Source organism: Myotis daubentonii, chromosome 5 (genome assembly GCF_963259705.1).
Source record: "Myotis daubentonii chromosome 5, mMyoDau2.1, whole genome shotgun sequence".
NCBI lineage: Eukaryota > Metazoa > Chordata > Mammalia > Chiroptera > Vespertilionidae > Myotis > Myotis daubentonii.
In genome coordinates this window covers 58,452,309-58,474,549 of record NC_081844.1, presented here as the reverse complement: position 1 = coordinate 58,474,549, position 22,241 = coordinate 58,452,309, and the positions used below count along the sequence as shown (strand labels likewise).

The window sequence follows — 22,241 nt, the reverse complement described above, 5'->3', positions numbered from 1 at the left end:
TGCTAATTTCCCTCCTTCAGTAAATACATTGGCATGTTAAAGGCTCTGGTAAGTCCTGCAATAAACCAACCTGCCTGACATTAATGTTAATTCACATGATGTTTCTCAAACTTATTTCACCAGAAAATTATCTTTGTTTTGCTTCTCACAAAACCTATCAACATCCTGTGGAACTCTGCTTGAGTAGAATATACTTTGAATATCCTAAGTAAATGTTACCAGAAAAAAAAATTGCTAGTTAACCCTTGGCAATAATTTAAAGTGGGCGGTGAAGGCTTGGCGGGGGGAGGGGAGTAGGAGAGGGCAATGGAGAAAAAAAGAGACATATGTAATACTTTCAACAATAAAGATTTATCTAAAAAATAAAGTCAAGTGTAAATAATGTTTGAATTATCTATTGATTCAGTTGCCCATTACCATTATTGTCATCTCTTCTCTAGCCCCATGGGGGCACGGGGCCATAACCATAATGTTACAGATGGTACAGAGATTACTCACAACAACGGGTAATATAAGAAACATTTTCAGTGACAAAGAAACACTTTAACAAATGGAAAATAATCCAAAAAGCAATGACTGGCTTACTTTAAAATACTTCTTTGCTAGAAAACAGAAAATGTTTTGCAAAATAATTTAAGTAAGTCTAGATTCCCGTTCTGGAAATCTCAAGAGACAGAACTGACCCCAAGGTAACTATTGTTAGTGCCACAGCTTTGATAACATGAACTTCATGGTAACTCTAGAGTGACGGTCTTTTCAATGAGAAGAAATGCGAATGCTCAGAGATATGCTACTTCAGAGTAAATGTCTCAGATCTCATAACCATATGCAATGGAATCTTGAGGTACTATTAACAGAATGCTATATATTACCTGAAGCGTGTGTGTGTGTGTGCGTGCATGCGCGCGCGCGCTTGTTTAAGGATTTAGGATTAATCCAAGTTAATGAGAGTGAATGTGCATATTCCTTACCTATTTCCTGGGATAGTCTTAACTCAAGTAACAATTTTCTCCCAACAAAATTCATGTGTTACATGTGAAAAAAAAGTATACAAAACTTTAAAAAGAACATATAAATGTTTTATATGTCCTGCAATGGAAGCATTTCCAATAATATTTATTGCAATAATTTTAATTTTCTCTATTTCAAACAGGCAAAAGCCACTGCATTTTGATGGACATAACCCTATAGAAGAGTAATTTTGGGCAAGAGGTAATTTTGTTCCATTTAACAACTGCAACCTTGGTTACCATGGATATATAATAGACCACTCAGTAAAGAAATATTTATTTTCATTATTTATACCATCTATATAAGATATTGGTTATTATAAAATTTGGACTTTGCTAATTTTTGGAATTGGAGAAACATTTTTACTTATATGTATAGTTACTTTTCTTTAATAAAAGATTATAAATTAAAATGTTTTCTACCTTAAAATGGACTATTTAGCATTTTTAGTTTGGTTATCATTACAAAATGCTTTATGATAAGTTTCTCATATTAATGACACTTTCTGAAGTGATGTATTTGACTCATGTTTATTCTACTTAAATGAAAGCCTCTATTTAAAGCCTTTTGTGAATATGATGATTCAACTTGAAAAAAATGACCACTGGGAAAATTTAACCTTGATCAATTTTATTTTCAGTGTAAATATCACTTCAGAATTTGTGGTTGATATCAGTATGTAGGTTTTTTTAAATAGCATTTACCCTCAAGGGGTAAGGGTCCCTGCTGGGGGGCTTGACCAGCCTGCAAACAACCTCAGCCCCTCACCCAGGCTGGCCAGGCACTCCAGCAGGGACCTCCACCCTGAAGTGGGTGTGGCAAGTCTGAAAACGGCCCTCAGCCCCTCACCCAGGCTGGCCAGGCACCCCAGCGGGACCCCCACCCTGATCCGGGACACACTTCAGGGCAAACCAGCCGGCCCCCACCCATGCACCAGGCATATAATAAAAGGGTAATATGCAAATTGAATCTAAAAGCAGAACAACTGGGAATGACTGGTCACTATGACACACACTGACCACCAGAGGGCAGACGCTCAATGCAGGAGCTGCCCCATGGTGGTCAGTGTGCTCCCACAGGGGGAGTTCTGCTCAGCCACAAGCCAGGCTGATGGCTGCCAGAACAGCAGTGATGGCAGGAGCCTCTCCTGCCTCCTCAGCAGCACTAAGGATGTCCAACTGCAGCTTAGGCCTGGTCCCCACTGGCAAGTGGACATCCCTTGAGGGCTCCTGGGCTGCCAGAGGGATGTCTGATTTCCATCTTAGGCCCAATCCCCCAGGAAGTGGGCCTAAGCCAGCAGGTGGTCATCCCCCGAGGGGTCCCAGACTGCGAGAGGGCACAGGCCGGGCTGAGGGACCCCCCAAGTGCACAAATTTTTGTGCACTGGGCCTCTAGTTTACTAGTAAAAATTCCTATTGAAATCTATAGCATTTATTAATGAAACCCTCAAGTTCCATTATCAAATACTAGAAAATCAGTATACTAATTTTCAAATTCTAATGCTCTTTGATAGTATCGCCTCAGTGAAAGTCAATATTCAGTTCATAGATAAAGAAGAAGTCTGGAAAGTTTCATTATTTAATGATACAGAAGATTTTAATACATCAGAAAGTCAATATTCAGTTCATAGATAAAGAAGAAGTCTGGAAAGTTTCATATTTAATGATACAGAAGATTTTAATACATCAGAAAGTTGTGGAGATGGTATTCCTTGTCTCCTCTGGTTTGCAACGACAGTACCACAATACCCCTGTGTCTGGGGCAGCCCTGTGATTCAAGGTTCTGGCACTTATTCCATAAAGATGCTTATTTGACTAGGTTGAACTGTGCTAAGATGCCTTAATGTTTCAAATTCATACATGAAACAATTTATTTTTTTAGTATATTTTTTATTGTTGACAGTATTACAATGTCTCCCATTTCCCCCTCCTTTGTTCCCCTCCATCTAGACCAGCCATGGGCAAACTACGGCCTGCAGGCCAGATCCAGCCCGTTTGAAATGAATAAAACTATTGAAAAAAAAGACCATACCCTTTTATGTAATGATGTTTACTTTGAATTTATATTAGTTCACACAAACACTCCATCCATGCTTTTGTTCCGGCCCTCCGGTCCAGTTTAAGAACCCATTGTGGCCCTCGAGTCAAAAAGTTTGCCCACCCCTGGTCTAGACCCAACCCATCTCCTCAGGGCTTCCCCACCCTATCGCCCATACTATGGGCTATGCATATCTACAGATATAAAAGCCTAAGTGACCATTGCAATGAACAACTGGTCGACCAGTTGCTATGATGCATATTGACCACTAGAAGGCAGACGCTGAATGCAGGTGGTACCCCCTGGTGGTCAGTGAGCTCCCACAGCCAACCTCCTGTGGTGGCCAACCTCCTGCGGTCCCTCCCTGCAGCCGGCTGGCTCTGATTGCCCTGGTAGGGATTGGTGAGATGGCCTCAATCAGCCCTGATCACCAGCCAGGCTGAAGAACCCTACTAGTGCACAAATTTGTGCACCGAGCCTCTAGTAAGTATGTAAGTTCTTTGGTTTATCTCTCCTCGTTCCCCCATCTCCACATCAAGGTATATCAGTATACAAGAAACAATTTGTAATCCTCCCTGCACTTACTTTTCCTTTCAGCCACCTCAGCCCTGGTCAGGTAGTAGTAGAAGTGATCCAGCTTATCAGGCTGCTCCTCCAGGGGTTTCTGCAACCAGAAGACGGACCTGACCCTTGCAGCCTCCCTCAGGGCTTCCCACTTCTCCATGAGGGTGAAGAGCTCAGTGAAGGACTTGTGATACCCATCTCGCAGCATGTCCACACAGATGTTCTTCTTGTATGTGTTCCGGTAACTGGGAGGGAGAATCAGAACACTCAAAATGTTATTTTCATTCTTGAAGTCTGTGCAATGTTTTTATCCTATAATAATGAAAGGTTGAATCATGCTGCCTTTTTTTCCTCCGTGAAAGCACTGAAAATTAACCACTGAAGAACTTCAGTTTAACGAAAGATGCCAGGAGCTATCTAAACTCAGTAGGTTTAATAAAATTACATTATAAATATATCAATTCTAAAGCTGAGCTCCCTTTGATATGGACACACAAGCTAGGTAGCTGACTGATGTCTTAGTCTGTCTGAGCTGCTGTAACAAAATATTACTGAATAGCTTATCTACAAAAGAAATTTATCGCTCACAGTTCTGGAGGCTAGAAGTTCGAGATCAAGGCGTCAGTGTGGTTTGTGCTGGTGCCTTCTAGCTGTGTTGTGCCCTCACATAGTGGAAGGGGCTAGAGATCTCTCTGGAGCAGTGGTTCTTAACCTTCCTAATGCTGCCACCCTTTAATACAGTTCCTCATGTTGTGGTGACCCTCAACCATAAAATTATTTTTGTTGCTAATTCATAACTGTAATTTTGCTACTGTTATGAATCGTAATGTAAATATCTGATATGCAGGATGTATTTTCATTGTTACAAATTGAACATAATTAAAGCATAGTGATTAATCACAAAAACAATATGTAATTATATATGTGTTTTCCGATGGTCTTAGGTGACCCCTGTGAAAGGGTCGTTCGACCCCCAAAGGGGTTGCAACCCACAGGTTGAGAACTGCTGCTCTGGATCCTCTTTTATCAGGTACTAATCCCATTCAGGAGGGATCTACCCATGACCTGAGCACTTCCCAAAGCCCCTATTTACTACCACTTTTAGGGATTAGGATTTCAACATATGAATTTGGGGCACCAAACATTCCAGACCATGGCAATTGGTGACATCCAAAAATACTTGATATACTAGACTTTTACCAAAACAAAACAACCAATAACCTGAGCAAAACAAAAAGAAGTAAAATATTTTAATATCAAAGCATGCAGTCTAGAGTAAACGGTTTCACTGTATGTTATGTAGGCTCATTCATTCATTCATTCATTCATGCAGAATATGTTTATTGAAATGTATTACTAAATATATTTTTTGAATTACTTATGTTAAGATTACATTATAATTTGTTAGATCAATATTTCACTACTAACTTAATAATAAATCATATGCAAGGAGATAAAGTGACAAGTAAATATTCTATTTATTTATTCAAAAAATAGCTATTGAGTTTCCTGTTAAGCACCAAGCACTGTTCTAGACCAATTAGGTTCAATGCCCTCGGGCAAGTTTGTATTCTCATGGGAGAAAACAATCAACAAATAAGCAAACAAATAATAAATAATTTCAGATGCAAATTGCCATGCAGGAAATAGGGTGGCTATTATTCCACTAAACAAGAATTTAGAGACCAAATGATATAGCTTTATATTAACTATTTTGCACTCCTCTTTTTATTTATTTATTATATATTTTATTGATTTTTTACAGAGAGAGAAAGGGGGAGGGATAGAGAGCTAGAAACATTGATGAGAGAGAAACATTGACCAGCTGCCCCCTGCACACTCCCTACTGGGGATGTGCCTGCAACCAAGGTACATGCCCTTGACTGGAATTGAACCTGGGACCCTTCAGTCTGCAGGCTGACGCTCTATCCATTGAGCCAAACCGGTTAGTACACTCCTCTTTTTTAATAAATAGAAGAAAAATATTTAGAACAACTGATTTGATGTGATACTACTTGCAATAAATATTTCAGTGTGGAGTGGAAATAGACTAGAATTAGTCAAAACACCCAAAGTCTGGATCAGAACACCCAGGTCTATGAAATCCCCCTCAACCTCATTTCTTGTCATCTGTGAAGTGTGCATATTAATATATGCCATAGCTACAGGGCAGGAGGAAATAACACTTGAGTTCCTGCCTTCTAGTCATGAGAGAGTGTGGAGAAGAAGCAATGGGGTGCTGTGGAAGCCCATGTCCTCTCTCCTCCCCTCCCCACAAGGCCATAGGAAGGGGTGAGTGCTAAAGGCTGTTGTGTGGACTGCCCACTGGGGACCGAAGGAGGACACAGCTAGGACTCTGAGAATAAGAAGCACTGAGGAGGGATGGAGGGAGTCAGGTCAGTATATTTCCAGAGCTGATGGAAAAGGATGGATCGCGTGCATCAGAGATGGACATCTGTATAGAACCCCACATGTTAGGGAAACATTCAACTACAAGAAAGAGAAAACTGGCCTCACATTGCCTTCAAAATGAGAGGTTTATATTTCTCACAGAACAAGAGGCCTAAAGGTAGGCTGCTACTGGCCTTGGTGCAGTGGCTGGCAAGTTCAAGGCTCAGGCCTTGAACCTTATTTTAACCTTTCCTTCATGCTTGTCCCCTGCTGGTCACTGGAGGGCTTCTCCAGCTCCCAGTGATCATTTCCACCTTCAAGGCCACAAAAAAGGGGAGGATGGGATGGCACCAGCGGTGTCTATCCCTATTATTGGGGAAAAGAGAAACAGTTCTGCAACTACTAACAGATGTCCACTTTGGTTCCACTGGCCAGAACCCTGTCCCACGGCCATCCTTGCTACAAGGAGACCAGAAAAACAAAGGTGCTGCCTGTTCTAGGGCACCTTGCTACCCTAAACGAAACTGCAGTTATGCTGGCAAAGAAGAAGGGAGAAATGGATACCGATAGGCAAAGTCAGTGTCTATCACAGGTCCTAGATCAAGATCTGGAAGTGAACGCTGACAAACCCCGGTGCTCAGGGATGCCGGCTAGAGCTGGGCCGGCTGCCCAGTTTAATTTGAATGTCATACAATGGAACTGAGGCACTGAGAGAGATAAATAGAACCAGGTGGATTCAACACATAGTTAGGAGAGAAAAATATTGATTACTTGATTCATGAGTGAATGTTGGGGGTGATGGAACAAGGGGAGCTAGGATGACATCAGGTTTTTGGAGGGGGTAATTGCTAATTTGCTGAAGAGGGGAACACAAAAGGATGAACAGTTTTGGGTAAAAATAATGAATTTGGATTCAGATAACTTGAGATTGAGGAGCCTAAAAGGATACCCAAGGGGTAACCCCAAAGAGAGTTTTGGGGTGGTATAGGAGGACTGAGAGGATAAGGGCCTGGAAATCCAACCAGGCTTTAAACAAGCACTGGTGCTAAATGTAGGTCGATTGCAAAGTACTTTGGAAACGGCCAGTCCCACGCTGTGTGTCCTCTCGGTTGGACCTGATTTCAAAGACTCCCTGGGCACAGGTGGGTCAGTGACTCCAGTTAAGCCACTGCCCCTTCTCCCAGGATTTTGAAAGTTGAAGTAAGAAACACAAAAGTGTAGAAGGTTGGAGCTCAAACCACCTGGCAACAACATCCCGACGGGAGTCTCAAGTAGGTCTTGCTACCTAGACCCATTCAAGATTCAAGGGTGCCAGGTCTTGCTCTTTTCTTTGGAGACAGTTCCCCCCTAAATTCAGCAAGTTACCCAATATCCTGCCCATAAAATCATTTCCACTTTATTTAGTCAGGAGCAGTTTCTGCTGACTCTGACCAAAGAACACGGAACTGATTCAGAAGGGACTGGACTAAACTTGTTTCCAATACATCTTTCAACCTCAAAATATCCACAACATGTAACTAAAAGCAATTTTTAAAATTTCAAGTATATTTTTAAAATAGACCACTCTTTGCAAAAGACATTTCAAATAGAATAGTATTTCAGAATACATGTTACTATTCTAATATCTCTATTTTATATGTGTGTGTGTATGTGTCATTCTTTAAGTCTTATTACTAATATTTGAGAGCAAAAAAGAGCAATTATAGTGATTTGCTAAATAGACTCTTATTTATACTTTACTAGAGGCCGGATGAACAAAATTCGTGCAAGAGTAGATTTTCCTTCCCCTGCCTGTTGACACCAGCTTCCCTCTGGCACCCAGAACCCGGGCTTCCCTCCAGCCCTGGCTTCTTCTGGAAGGACGTCCAGAATCACGTCCAGAAGGACGTCTGGTCTAATTAGCATGTTATGCTTTTATTATTATAGATGCTTAATGTAAATAATTTCTTTTACATGCAAAATTTTTCATTTATTACAACAAACTGGCTGGGTATCTGAAAATAAAAATATATGTTAATTTCCACCATTATATTATATTTGGACTTCTCAGGTTTTATATTTCATAACAGACAACCACAGCCAAGGTTCACTCACTTTATGGAAAGGAATTTTTAAAAAATACAAATATAAATATAAATGGAATGCAAATTCATTATTTATTTCACTTGGACATGAAGTGATTAGTCTCTGATTTCATTTACATATTAAAACAAATATTAGTTTAAATTAAAATATGTCCTTTCTAAATATCAGGAGAAGAAAAATTTCCTTGACCTGAAGTCACTGTACTGAAAATTGAGAATTCTGGAAAAACTTATGGGGAGATTTGATCGTGTGGAATTTGGGAAGAGTTGTCCTGACAGAAAGCAGGCCATCCATGGAAGCAGAAGTTGCAACAGCCGTGGGTGTGCTGGACATCTATGGGTCACTGGCCTAAGGAAGATCTTTGCCACTGCAGATACCTGAGGCTGCCCTAGGCTAAGGGGTGCCCTGGGGAAGAATGGATTTAAAGAATTAAGCAGCCATGCATTTAACATGGACTATATTACTACTAGTCAAAGACATTATTCAATAGAGATTATATGTAAATATTCTGAATTTACATCAAAATTTCCCTAAAAAATTCTAAAATTAAAAAATTCTGTAGACTGGCAGAAAGTAAAACTGAGCAATCTCAAATACCTGCACAGCAGCTGAATGTGTGGAGACACTGGGGAATGGGGAGCTTTCTGTTAAAAGGCCATGGAGATATTATATCATTTTTAAACTCTGCCTGAAACCATTTTTGAATAGCTACCATTTATAGAGCACCTAAGTGTGTCAGACACTATGTGGACATTATTTCTAACTCACACAGGAACTCTACAAAGTACTACTTCTATTTTTACAGGTAAAAACAATAACAACAACAACAACAACAACAACAAAAACCTGAGGTTGTGACTTGCCCAAAGACAGTGATGGCGAACCTATGACATGCGTGTCAGAGGTGACACACGAACTCATTTTTTTGGTTGATTTTTCTTTGTTCAATGGCATTTAAATATATAAAATAAACTAGAGGCCCGGTGCACAAAAATTTGTGCACTCGGGGGGGAGGGGGGCCCCTCAGTCCGGCCTGTGCCCTCTCGCAGTCTGGGACCCCTCGGGAGATAACGACCTGCTGGCTTAGGCCTGCTCCCGGGTGGCAGAGGGCAGGCCCAATCCCTGGTCGGGCTCAGAGCAGGGCTGATTGGGGAGTTGGGGTTCCGCCCCCTGACATGCACAGAGCAGGGTGGATTGGGAGGTTGCGATGCCACCCTCAGTCACGCTCAGGGTAGGGCTGATTGGGGGGTTGGGGCACCGCCCCCTGTCACACTCAAGGCAGGGTCGATGGGGAGGTTGCGGCGCCACCCCCTGTCATGCGCAGAGCAGGACCCATCAGGGGGGTTGGGGCGCTGCCCCCTGTCATGCACAGAGCAAGGCCGATCAGGGGGTTGAGGAGCTCCCCCCTGTCACTCACAGAGTAGGGCCAATAGGGGAGTTGGGGCACCGCCCCCTGTCACCCACAGAGCAGGGCCGATCAGGGGGTTGGGGCGCCACCACTGTCACACTCAGGGTAGGGCCGATGGGGAGGTTATGGCTCTACCCCATCACACACAGAGCAAGGCCCATGGGGGGGGGGGGTTGGGGGGCCGCACCCTGTCACACACAGAGCTGCAGGGTGATCAGGGGGTTGGGGAGCTCCCCCCTATCAGGCACAGAGCAGGGCTGATCAGGGGTTGGGGCGCCTTCCCCTGTCAAGAACAGAGCAGGGCAGATAGGGAGGTTGTGGCCCCACCCCCTGTCACACACAGAGTTGCAGGTCGATCAGGGGGTTTGGGCGCTGCCCCCTGTCACACTGATCCCAGTGCCGGCAGGCCTCGCGGCTCCGCTGATCCCAGTGCTGGGAGGCATATTACCCTTTCACTATATAGGATAGAGGCCTGGTGCACGGGTGGGGGCCGGCTGGTTTGCCCTGAAGGGTGTCCTGGATCAGGGTGTGGGTCCCCACTGGGGTTTCTGGCCAGCCTGGATGAGGGGATGATGGCTGTTTGCAGCTGGTCACACACCCTTCAGGGTGGGGGTCCCCACTGGGGTGCCTGGCCAGTCTGGGTGAGGGGCTGAGGGCTGTTTTCAGGCTGGTGGGTGACTGAAGCTCCCAACTGCTCCTTTTCCTTTTTTTTTTTTTTATTCTGAGCCAGCTTTAGCTCTGAGGCTGCTGAAAGCAGGTATCTGGTTTGTTTGGGTTCTATAATCGAAACACTGTATCAACTCCAGCTCTGATATCTTGGCTGGCTGAAAGCAGGGATCTGTGTTTGTTCTATAATTGAAACAATGTTGCAGTACTGCTGGCTGAAGCCCGGCTGGTTGAAAGCAGGTTTCTGGGGTTTTGTTTAGCTTCTATATTTGTTACATAGTTGCTTAGAGTTGCAGCTCAGAGGCCTGCAGTGGCAGGTGGGGAACGTTGGAGTCCTCCGTCACTGAAGCAAGCAAGCCTCATGTTAGCTTCAAGCTGCCTGGCTGCCAGCCACCATCTTGGCTGGCAGTTAATTTGCATATCGCCCTGATTAGCCAATGGGAAGGGTAGCAGATGTACAGCTAATTACCATGTTTCTCTTTTATTAGATAGGATATCAAAAATATAAGTCTTTGTTTTACTACGGTTGCAAATATCAAAAAATTTCTATATGTGACACGGCATCAGAGTTAAGTTAGGGTTTTTCAAAATGCTGACACGCCGAGCTCAAAAGGTTCACCATCACTGCAGCCAAAGCAATACAAACTAATAGAGGCAGAGTTGGAATTCACAGCCAGGTTTCTCATACTGGAAATCTTGAATTTTTTTTACTTTACCACATGGCTGCCTACTATATCAAATATTGTTGATATTTCTTCTCCTCCTCCTTCTGCACCATTTTCTATTTATTTGCATTGATTGTTTAGGAATTTGACATAACCAGACAGTTACAATGTAATTTCAATGTGTTGTTTGGATCCCTGGTAAATTGGGGGCAATGACAGGCGTCATTCTGTGACTCTCCCAGAGAATCCCTGTCCTTAAAAGGAGGGAGCAGACAACCAACGGCGTCCATGCAAAGCCAACTGAATAATGTGATCACCACTCAAGGGTGTAAAGTCTAACAGGGCAAACACCGAAAGAGACAAACACATGAAAGGATGAAAAGCACACACTTCTGCAAAAATGAACACATGAATGAATGGAATGAGTAGATATGACAGCTTATTTTATTCTCTCTTACTTACAGGCTTTCAAAATCAAAACGCATTATCAACTATTCTATTATAGAATTAATAGATTTAACATATTTTCTTTATACTGTAAACTGAAATACTGTATCAAGGTGAAACTTCACGTTCAGTAAAATAGTTCAAAAGCAATTCAATAAAAAACCATACTTTAAAAAGATCATAAAATTTTTATTTAATCTGACAAAGATAAACTCAAAAGATATGTAATATCTAATCAAAAGTCAGGATAATACTTTTATTCCATTAAATTAATATTTATAAGTCACTAGTGGGTTATCTTTGTGTCAGTTATAAGAGTCTTACATTCATATTGTAGGGATAAATGTTATTGGAATCACCTACGGGATAATTACATTGACTCTTAAATTAATACTTAAATAGCTTCAGTTAATATAATTTCCATGGAATAAAGTGAGTCACTATTCTTAGCCATACTTTTCAGTGTGGGTAGTTATTACGTATAATTAGAACGGGGAATATATATTTTACGCACACACACACACACTGATAACAATCACATAAATTATTTGGTTATGTTTTATAGTTTTTCATGAAAAGGACAATTTCCTCCAAAAAAGCTAAAGCAAAGATACAGCATTTTTCAGCATATTAAGAGAAATCAGAAAGAAAAAAAATTAGCACCGTTTGAAATGACTTAAAAGCATATAGAATGATATCACAATGAAAACTGAAAGCATTTTTCTTAATTTTACACATTTGTTTTTTAACAATGATTAGTAATAGTGTTGATTAATGCTGATTAAGAATCACACTACCATCACACATACATATTTTTGTGTAATAACTATTGGAAAGTTGAGCTTTTTATGACCTTTAATTATTTTCCAGGTACTTTAAAATATAGCAAGAAAAAAAGTTTCAATATAAAAAAGTCTCTTTTCAAATTTAAAGGATTTCCAATGAGTTGACTGGTCTCTGGGGGCATCTACTGGAAATTCAGCAAACTGCAGTCGCTTCATGTAAATTTGATAACTTTCATTATCCATCTTAATACAGATATTATTTTAATTGATATGCAAATAAGGTGGCACTCAAAGAAGATAAATGTAAAGTTATGCATGGTATTCTATCTCATCCATCTGGTAACAGCAAAACATGTAACTGTCTATGAGATCAGTTAACAAATACTCAACTCTTAAAAATGAAATAGGGCAGATGGCATCTCACAGATGAAGTTTTCAAACCATTCAATTCTCATGTTTGGAAAAACTAGAAATATATTTTAGAGATAAACATTCACACACTTAGTGAGGCATTTTGTTAATCCAAATTAAATATACATAAAACCCCTTTTAAAATTATGATTTCTCTAAAACAAAGACACTTTGCATCTCAGTATATCCACAAGTCATAAATAACCTGATAACTGCTTATTTTCTATATTACTTAACTATTTAGGAGTTAATATCTCAAAGAATAGAATTTGTTATACTTGGGACCAAAGAATCTACCCTTTCCAATAATTAGTCATTACAATTAGATTTAATTATTAAAATGAACATTGTTATTAATTTCTCCTAAACATTTTAGCAGAACATCCTTAAAGAAAAATGAACATATAATGAACATAATATGATCACTGAAGCTTACTTTTTTTAATAAACAAAGTAACTCATACTGATATTATTGGAGCTATGATTAATCATATAATAGGAGTTTTAACATCATAGCCATTATAATAATCTTGATTTTCTTTGTGAAATTTTAATCATATTTTCTTATCATAATATACTTCATATACTGCTATAATTTAATCTAAACATCCTCCTAATAAAGATTGACATATATAACATTTTAGTTTCATTCCAAAATAAATAATAAAAGCAAAACACCACTAATGCATATATGTATTAGTTTATACTGCTCCTGAAAATTTATTAGAATCACTGTCCAAATAAATAATCAACTGAAAAAACTAACCAACATAAAAATGTTATCAGCAATCAGAACATTAATAACTGGTAATACAGCAGGATTTTGGTTTCAGTTTAGATTAAGATTTATTTTAGATAGCTGGATTTATTGATAACTTAAAAATAAATAAATAAAATCCACCCCACAAGAGGTTTTGTGATTTTTCTAAACAATTAGAAGTTTACTAATTTGAGTCATTAGAGGAAATTGTTACATATACGTTTTGCTTTATATATTTTTGAAAATACATATTTATATCTCTTGATAATCAAAGTTAGAAAGCAGACTTTCAACATTTTAAAAGTATATATACCAACTGAAAAATGCTATTTGAAAAACACTATTTAATCCAAATCAACCTTTAATTCATTTTTAAAAAATCTAATAATAAAAATAATAATAACAACAATAATAACTAAGGAAGTTTAGCTCATAGTATTATGTAAATTGGACTGTTACTAATATAAGTATTTCAACAAAAATAAAATATTAAAAACTTGGATCAGCAAAGAATTCTCTCAATAGCACAATAAGAATTCACTTCAATATGGGTGATTTATTTTAGAATATACAGGATATTCATGTAGAATGAAACAAAGACAGATTCAATATGTTAAACTGATATTTAGCAAAAAGGCAATACTTTTTGTGAGATAATAAATGTTAATCAATCTAATAGAAATTTTGCTGGTGGTTGTTACCTGGTATCACAGGAAAGCCATGGTTATTTAGTAGACAGACTACAATCCTTTTAATAGCTTTAAATAATTCTTGTAACATAAAGGCATTTTTTCAGGTACATACCCTTTTGAAAATGATTTACTCAAGTGATTCCCATTCAATCAAATATTTGAAGGACAGCGATTGTAATCAATCAGAAATGAATAAACTTTTCATCAGTCAATATACAAGGTTACCAAAATATCTACCCACGGCTTCCACATGATTTTGTTACTGAAAAATCTTTACTAAACTTAACCACATTTTTAAAAAAAATCTTTCTTTAGAAATTTAGTGAAAAAGCACTGGAAGAATACTCTGTATGAGGTTAATTACAAATAAAATCTTTATAAATACTCTTATTACTTGCAAACTCCCTGGAGAAGTTATTTCTTTTTTTACAAAAGATGTTTTAAGACACAGATCATACATGGAAAGGTATAAAATGAATGTCATTGTTTAAAAAGAATTTTCAGTGAAAGTATTTTCAAGCCAGAAGTACCTCAAAGTTGCTTAGCCAGACAACTTTGGCTAAATGAGGCAACCGTATTTACTAGTATTGTTGTTGGCGTTGCTGTTTTTTAAATTTACACTATGACTTTCCACCATAGGAAAACAGTTATATAACAATTGTATTAAATTGGTTATATTGTTACTTAACCAATTAAACATAAGCTAAAAAATAAAGTTTGAAAATAATCTTAGTTTTTGGATTGAGTTATAATTATTAAAAAATCTGAATAACAATTCTGTTATGTTCTGCATCCTAATACAATGAAAATGAACCATAAAAAAGGAGAAAAACAAAATATAAGCTTCATACTAAATCACTATTTACAATGGATTTCACACACATGTAAACATGATTACATTAGCTCATCACTCCCATATTTTTGTTTAAATTACTATTTATAATTTTTAATTAATATAAAACTCCATATAATATATCACTGTTTTTTAAAACATAATTCTGTGATTGCTCTCCAAATTTTTTGAATTCTTTTAAAACAATTCATCTCAAAAGATATTTAAATTTTTCTTTCAGTTCTTCATCTACATATCTTTATAAATAAAAGAACTATCAACTTTCCATATAAATTGAGTGAAACATCAAACTTTTAATAAAAATGTAAGGCTGGAGAATATAAAGTTAAAACTTTGTAAAAACAACAAGTTGCATTAAAAAGAAAACTTCAGCTCACTGTGCTCTTTTTTTACTAAAGTATGTCATACATTTTATATTTTCAAGAGTTTGACGAGTTTTGCAAGTAAAATTCTGTTTCCTCTACACTTGCTAATAGTCATGAGAATCTGTAGTTTGCACCTTCCCATTAAAAATGTATTGTATTTTTTTGAAATTATTCACCACGCCTTTTATCCAGATCGTGTCTTTGAAAGGAGGAAGTAGATAATAAATGGAATAATTCATGATTTCCCATTAAATATGAAACTTTCTTTTGCAGAGTTTAGAAAATGAAGTTCTACATAATGTACAAAAGTTGATTAGAACTTTCTTAACCTTTTCAAGAAAAGCCTTTCACATTAAACAACTGTAAGAAGAGGTTTCTTTGGTAAAAGTAAACTGATCAATTCTTTACACCTATAACTTTATCACATACATTTTAATTTTGCTCCTTTCAAACGTATTTCCTTACAATATTATGATACTATAATACTTAAATAATGGCAAAAAATAGCGTGCATGGGCTATAAACATGAGAAGTACCTAAGAAAAACAATACTGGTTTAAATTCAAAGGGGAAAATCATGTAAATTAAAAATGAAAACAAAATACTATTCATGCTCTATTCAGCAACATAATGAACCATAGTGTAAGAGTAAGTAACAAAACTGCAGTTACAGTTCTTCATTATGACATTTCTTCTGTCATAAGAAAAAAAAATATCTTTATAAACTGATCATTACAAACTACCCTTTGGTATTCTGTTAACTACACTCTTTTGACTTTTTTGGATAGAATAAATTAAAAACTAAATCAAATAATTTTTAGGCTCATTCCAGCTCTGTCCTTCTCTATTTCTTGGATAAGAAATCTGCAGTAAATTTAACTGAAGAGAAATGTCAAGTGCTGGTTATTTTAGGGCAGCAGGTGACCTCATTTATTTGAGTTTTTAAGTTTCTATTGTGGAATACTCATCTTTTCACAAAACATATTTTAATTTTCCCCGTATCAAAAATACTTTAAGCATACATTTTTCCCCTTTCAAACTTGAATGCTTAAAGGATAACTACCAAAGTGTAAGCTTTGTGAAGAAACCTTTCGTATTGTCTGCTCTTTAATTTCCATAACAAAGGAGGGCTGTACTGCACATAGGAAGAGCTGGGCCAGCATTCCTCACAGGCCATGTGTACATAGTGATCACACTTCCAGAACATACATTTTGTTTTCCATTTAGTAAAAACTAAAATAAAACCAAAAAATAAATCAATCATTTTTGAAGCTTTGGTTAGACAATACTTGCAAATAGTATCTTCTTTTCCTGAATGTTATATTAATTTTATTGTAGCTATCTCAAACATTCAGAAAATTCTTACTTATAACTGAGAGCATAAGGTATATAAAATCAATATGTATAAGAATAAGAATATTGTAAGAACTAAAGGAAGTATTTGTGAGGTGAGAAAATAAAAGAGCTTTGAATTTAAATGTTTAGGAAATAGTAAAAATAGATATATTAGGGATTATAACTTCCTTGAGACAGAGAACATGTCATTTGTTTCTTCTGTATTTTCATATAATAGTGAAAATGCCAACAAAAAGAGAGTTTGTATACCTTGATTAACATAAAGCAAAAAAGAAGTCATAAAAAATTAAAGGGCATACACATATCAGTGACTCATAAATAGATTAATTTTCTGAAAAATATAGCAATTAGGAAACAATACATCTAATAACATAGGTTCAAGATTTATAAACATTTCAGAAAAAGAAGAAATTTATTTTAATGCCTCTCCCCACCCCCGAAGATTACAAATAAAGTAGAGGTTTAAAAGTTTTATATAGCCCTGGCCAGTGTGACTCAGTTGGTTGGAGCATCGTCCCATGCACTGAAAGGTGGAGGGTTCACATAGACGTTTCTCTACATTTCTCTCCTTTCCTTTCTCTAAAAATCAATAAAAAGTATATCTGTGGGTGAGGAAAAAGTATATATTTCAAAGAAAGTTTTGAATAACAACTGTTGAGCTTGACTAAAATAACAGGCTCAATCTAATTATTAGATTCTATAGAATTGTCTATCAAATACATTGAAAATACATATTTTTCAAAAGTACAAGAAATATTTATAAAAATTGACCATGTACTGGACACACTAGAAATTTCATTAACTGATATCATATAGGGTTCATTTACTGAGCACAAAAATAAATTCACTTCACAATCCTGAATCCTCTCATTAAAAAAAAAAAGATGAGAAAAAATTATTCACCTAAAAATTTACAAGTATATTTCTAAATTATTCATTGCCTAAACAGAAACCATCTTGGAAATTTTCATAGATTTAGAAGTGAGAGAATAAAAACTAAATATCAGGTCCTGGGGGAGGAAGTCATCATGGTACTCAAAAGGAAATTTATAATTTAAATGTATTTGCTAGAAAACAAGAACAACTTGGACAAGTGAAGAAGCTAGCTTTCAACTCAGGATGCTAGAAAAGAAATCCTAAGAAAATAACCAATGACATGAAGTCAAATAAAGTACAGGGAAGAAAATATTAAAGGTAAATCCATAATGAATAAACAAAAACCAAAAAGTCGACCCATAAAACAAAATAACTGGTGATATAAAAAGACAAATCTTTGTACAATTAAAAAAAAATTCCATTTCTTTAAAGTCTTTCATAGCATCAGGTACATATTACAAGATTTTCTACAATGTCTGTAAAAAACAATCTGGAAATCTTTAAAAGGTCTCTTTTCCCTATAGAAACTTTGTTTCAGCTCAGGCTGAGTATTCTTTGGTTCACCTTTTCTTTCTTTTGTATTGTGTTATATTCTCAAATATCAGAGTATATTTGTTTGTTTATGATAATGAAGTTCTAGGTTTTTGGTTTTCTTTTAAAAAAAATGTTTTTATTGATATTTTAGAGAGAGAGAAAGAGTGACACTGGATGTGAGAAACATCTATGGGCTGCCTCCTGCAGGCTCCCTACTGGGGATCAAACCTAAAACCAGGAATTAAACTGGTATCCTCTCTGTTCATGAGAACCAGTGCTCAACCAACGGAGCCACCCCAGCCATGGTGAGTTCTAGGTTTCCTAACACAGGTAAGCAGGCTTGCACTCCCGCTGTGTGCAGGCTTCGTTCTGAGGAGTCCGGTCAGGAGAGCAAGGCTGGGTATTCCTCGCGCCAATGACAAATGGAAAGGACTTTGCATGGTGCACAGCCTCCCTGGCAGGAGCTCAGGCCAACTGTGACTATTCTTTCAGATGTTTTTGTAGTGACCTTCAAAATATATTAATACCAAAAGCAAAGTACAGATAGTGTACATAATGCACTGTGTGTCCAGAAAAAGACCTTTTAATGTATTACTTTGGCAGAACATACACTTTGTGTAATATTTTTTGTTTACATAAGATTGAGGCTTCTTGAAGCAGAGGTTTTTCTATTTATTTAGTTTCATTTTGAATTTTTTTTCTTTAAGATTTTTTGCATCATTGTTCATGAGAGATATTATCCTATAGTTTTCCTTTTATGAACTGGCTCTTCCTCATTCTGGTATCAGAGTAATTCCAGTCTGGCAGAAGGAGTTCAGAAGTGTTTCCTCCTTTTCTATTTTCTTGAAGAATATGAGCCAAATTGGCCTTATTTCCTCCTCACAAGTTAGGTAGAATGCACCAGCGAAGCCATATGGGCCTGGAATTTTCTTTATGAGGTTTTAAATGACTAATTCAATGTCTTTAAGGGAGATAAACCTTCTGTTTTCTCTATTTCTACTTAAGCCAACTTGGCAGTGTCTTTCAAGAAATTTAGCCATTCCATATAAGTTGTTTATCAGCATAATGCTTTTTCCCTAAGTAGCATTCTTATATTTGTACTAGAGGCCCGGTGCACAAAAATTCATGCACTCAGAGGGGTCTCTCAGCCCAGCCTGTACGCTCTCACAATCTGGAACCCCTAGGGTAGGGTCCAGTCCCATCGCAGCATGGCTCTGGTTCCCTGGGCCTGTGGATGGGGGAGGTAAGGACCAAGAGGCCAGTCCGATCGCAGCATGGCTCCAGTTCCCCAGAGCCTGTGGGAGGGGGGAGGGACCAAAAGGCCAGTCCAATCTCAGCATGGCTCCAGTTCCCCAAAGCCTGTGGGAGGGGGGAGGGACCAAAAGGCCAGTCCCATCTCAGCATGGCTCTGGTTCCCTGGAGCCTGTGGGAAGGGGGAGGGACCAAAAGGCCAGTCCCATCTCAGCATGGCTCCAGTTTCTGGAGCCTGAGGGCCAGGGGTAGGGACCAAGATGCCAGTCCAGTGAAAGCATGGCTCTGGTTCCCTGGAGCCTGTGGGTGGGGGGAGGGACCCAGAGGCCAGTTCAATGGCAGCATGGCTCTGTTCCCACAGCTCCCTCCTGCCACCGCAGTGCCGCGGGCGGCCGAGGCCCATAGCTCCCTCCCGCTGCTGTGCAATGGGCCACCGGGACCCAGGACCAGCTTCCACCATGAACCGCTGGGAGCCAGAACTGGCTCCCGCTGCGGGCCACTGGGATCCAGGACTGACTTCCGCCGTGCTGGCCAGCACCCTAGCCTTGTGGTTGGTCGTCCATCTGGATGTTTCAGTCATGACGGATCCTGGCTCTTTATATATTAGGACAATCTATACTGATATGTCTTTTCATTTCTGAAAGGGTTTATTGTGTCTCCTCCCTTTTTCTTTGACCAGTCTGACTAGACACTAATCAATTTTATTGATATTTTAAGAGAACTAGTTTTTAGTTTCATTGATTTTTCTCTAATGTTTTTGTTTCCTGCTCTCACTTCACTATTCCTGTTCCTCTGCTAACTAAGTTTAAATAATTTTTTTCTATTTTTTTTAAATGAAAGCTTAGGACACTGATTTTAGACATTTCTATTTTTCTAATATAAGCATGTTAATGCTATAAACTTCCCTTTAGCACTACTTTAGCTGTATTCCATACCATGTTTTCTCTTTTACTCAGTTCAAAATATTTTCTAATTTGCCTTGTGATTTTTTTCTTTGATCCATGGTTTATTTACAAGTATATTGTCTAGTTTCCAAAAAAATTTTTTTGGGGTGGGGGGTTTTCCAGAGATCTTCCTGCTATTTTTTATAACTTGATTTAATTGTTGTAAGAGAAAATTATTTGTAGGATATAAATCCTTTCATTTTTGTTTTATTTTATAGCTCAGAATATAATCTCCTTTGGTGAATGTTCAATGTACATTTGAAAATAGTGTGTGTTCTGATGCTGTGGAATGTTCTCTAAATGCCAATTAAGCTGATCCATGGTATTATTCAAGTCTTCAATAATACTAATTTTTCTATCAATTATTGAGAGAGCAGTGTTAGAATCTCCAATTGTAATTGTGGACTTATCTGTGTCTCCTTTTCTTTCTATCATTTTTTTGTTTTATGTATTTTGAAGTCTGTCATTAGGAACATAAACATTTAGGGTTATGTCTTTTTGATAAACCACCTCTTTTAATCATTATGAAATGTCACTTTTTATCCTTGGTAATATTCCAACTGCTTTCTTAAAATATATATCTGGAAATCTTGGAAGCTCTCATTTTTTTCTCTCTTCTTTCTCATTATGTTGAGACTTTACCATCTTTTGTACTTCTACGTTGTAAATTCAAATAGAGGAAGGAAATGTGCTTAGCTATCCATTTTGATCTTGATCTTCCAGTGGGGAAAAAAACCACTAAACTAAAATTTTAAGGCAATTCCCTTTCTAGTAATATATTTCTCTGGCTGCTCTGGTTGTAAGATAAGAGGTTGTTCCAGACAAGCTTAAAGGGAGCTTATGGATGTCTGAATCAGGATTACAGAATGACCGCATCCTCATGAGGTAGACCCGAAGGGAGGTTCCAGAGCCACAGTGGTAATGGGAATTCGGAGGAGTCTGGAGTTCTGATCTCCCATGCATGACTGATCCATTTTCTGTCTTGCTTAGTCATTCCTTCCTCTCTATGAATCGCTTTTCCTATCTTATTGCTTCAGCTTATTTATAACATTAGATCCCCCTGGTCAAATTACTGAACCTCTCCATGCCTTCGTCTCTGGCAGCAATGTCAGCCCTTCACAGGGTTATTGTAAGGATCACTTAAAACAGACCAGCTGACAGGATTCATTTAATGTATCTTACCCATTGCTATCTTGCTTGAAGTAAAACCTACCTAAGAGATATAATATTTACGACAAGCAAAATATCCATTTAATTATTTATTAGGTATGCAAAGTTATAATATGTTGCTCCATTTTCCTTATATGATGTCATGTGATAACTTCCTTTCGGAATTTATTATCAGGAAAAAGCTTGTTTCTTTTGAAGAATTGATATGTTTCCTTTCCTCAGGTAATGAGAAATGCATAGTCCATTACCTCTCCCTTTTTGCCCAGTCTGCCCAGGAGTTCAGAGTGAAACTTAATGTTTCCTCAGGGGAACTATATTAACTCTAGTGGGAAGCATATTTACCTACTTCTCCTTCATTTGCCTTTTATTTTCTATTTATAATCTGACAGCTGTGTAATATAAAACGTTAACTTTAAATTTCTTCAATCCTTCCTACAAAGCAAGTAAGCAAGCAATAAAGTGGTATTTTGTGTAAGTCAGAAGAGTCTTAAAAGGAGAGTGAAAAACAATCCCTGCTTGCAAAGGACTCTAAGTCTAGAGCAGAGTCCTTTCCTGTGGCAATTCACAGTAAGAAAGACTTTTCTATTGCCATTCAGTACATGTGCACATATACCTGCTTCATGTGTGTCTATGAAGCAAAAGTTCAAGACCAATACTACTCAAAATGTTCCCATCTCTTAATAAACAACAACTCAATCCTCATAACTACGAATGAGCCAGGCCCTATCATTATTATCCCTATTTTTTTCAGATGAGGAAAGTGAGACACAGGAAGGATAAGTGCTCAGCCAAAATCAGCCAGTGCTAGTAGTGTGAAGTTGGCGCCTGGGGAGGCTGGTAGTAGAACCTGCACTCTATTTCATTACATTGGGCACCCTCCCAATATCAGCCTTACTCTGTGCAAAGCATGCCTTTCTAAAGCTCTATTTTACTCTCCCCCCTTTCATTTTTTAAAATACTGGTCATGATC

General features: G+C 37.9%; 1 protein-coding gene across 1 annotated transcript in view; it reads right to left on the bottom strand.

Annotated features, from left to right (window-relative positions):
• The window catches only part of TTC29 (tetratricopeptide repeat domain 29), a 155,461-nt gene that overhangs the window by 122,557 nt on the left and 10,663 nt on the right, over positions 1 to 22,241 (bottom strand). Inside the window, exon 5 of the mRNA XM_059695312.1 lies at positions 3,634 to 3,857. Coding sequence (XP_059551295.1) covers positions 3,634 to 3,857 — 224 coding nt within the window. The remainder of the gene's footprint in view (positions 1 to 3,633; positions 3,858 to 22,241) is intronic.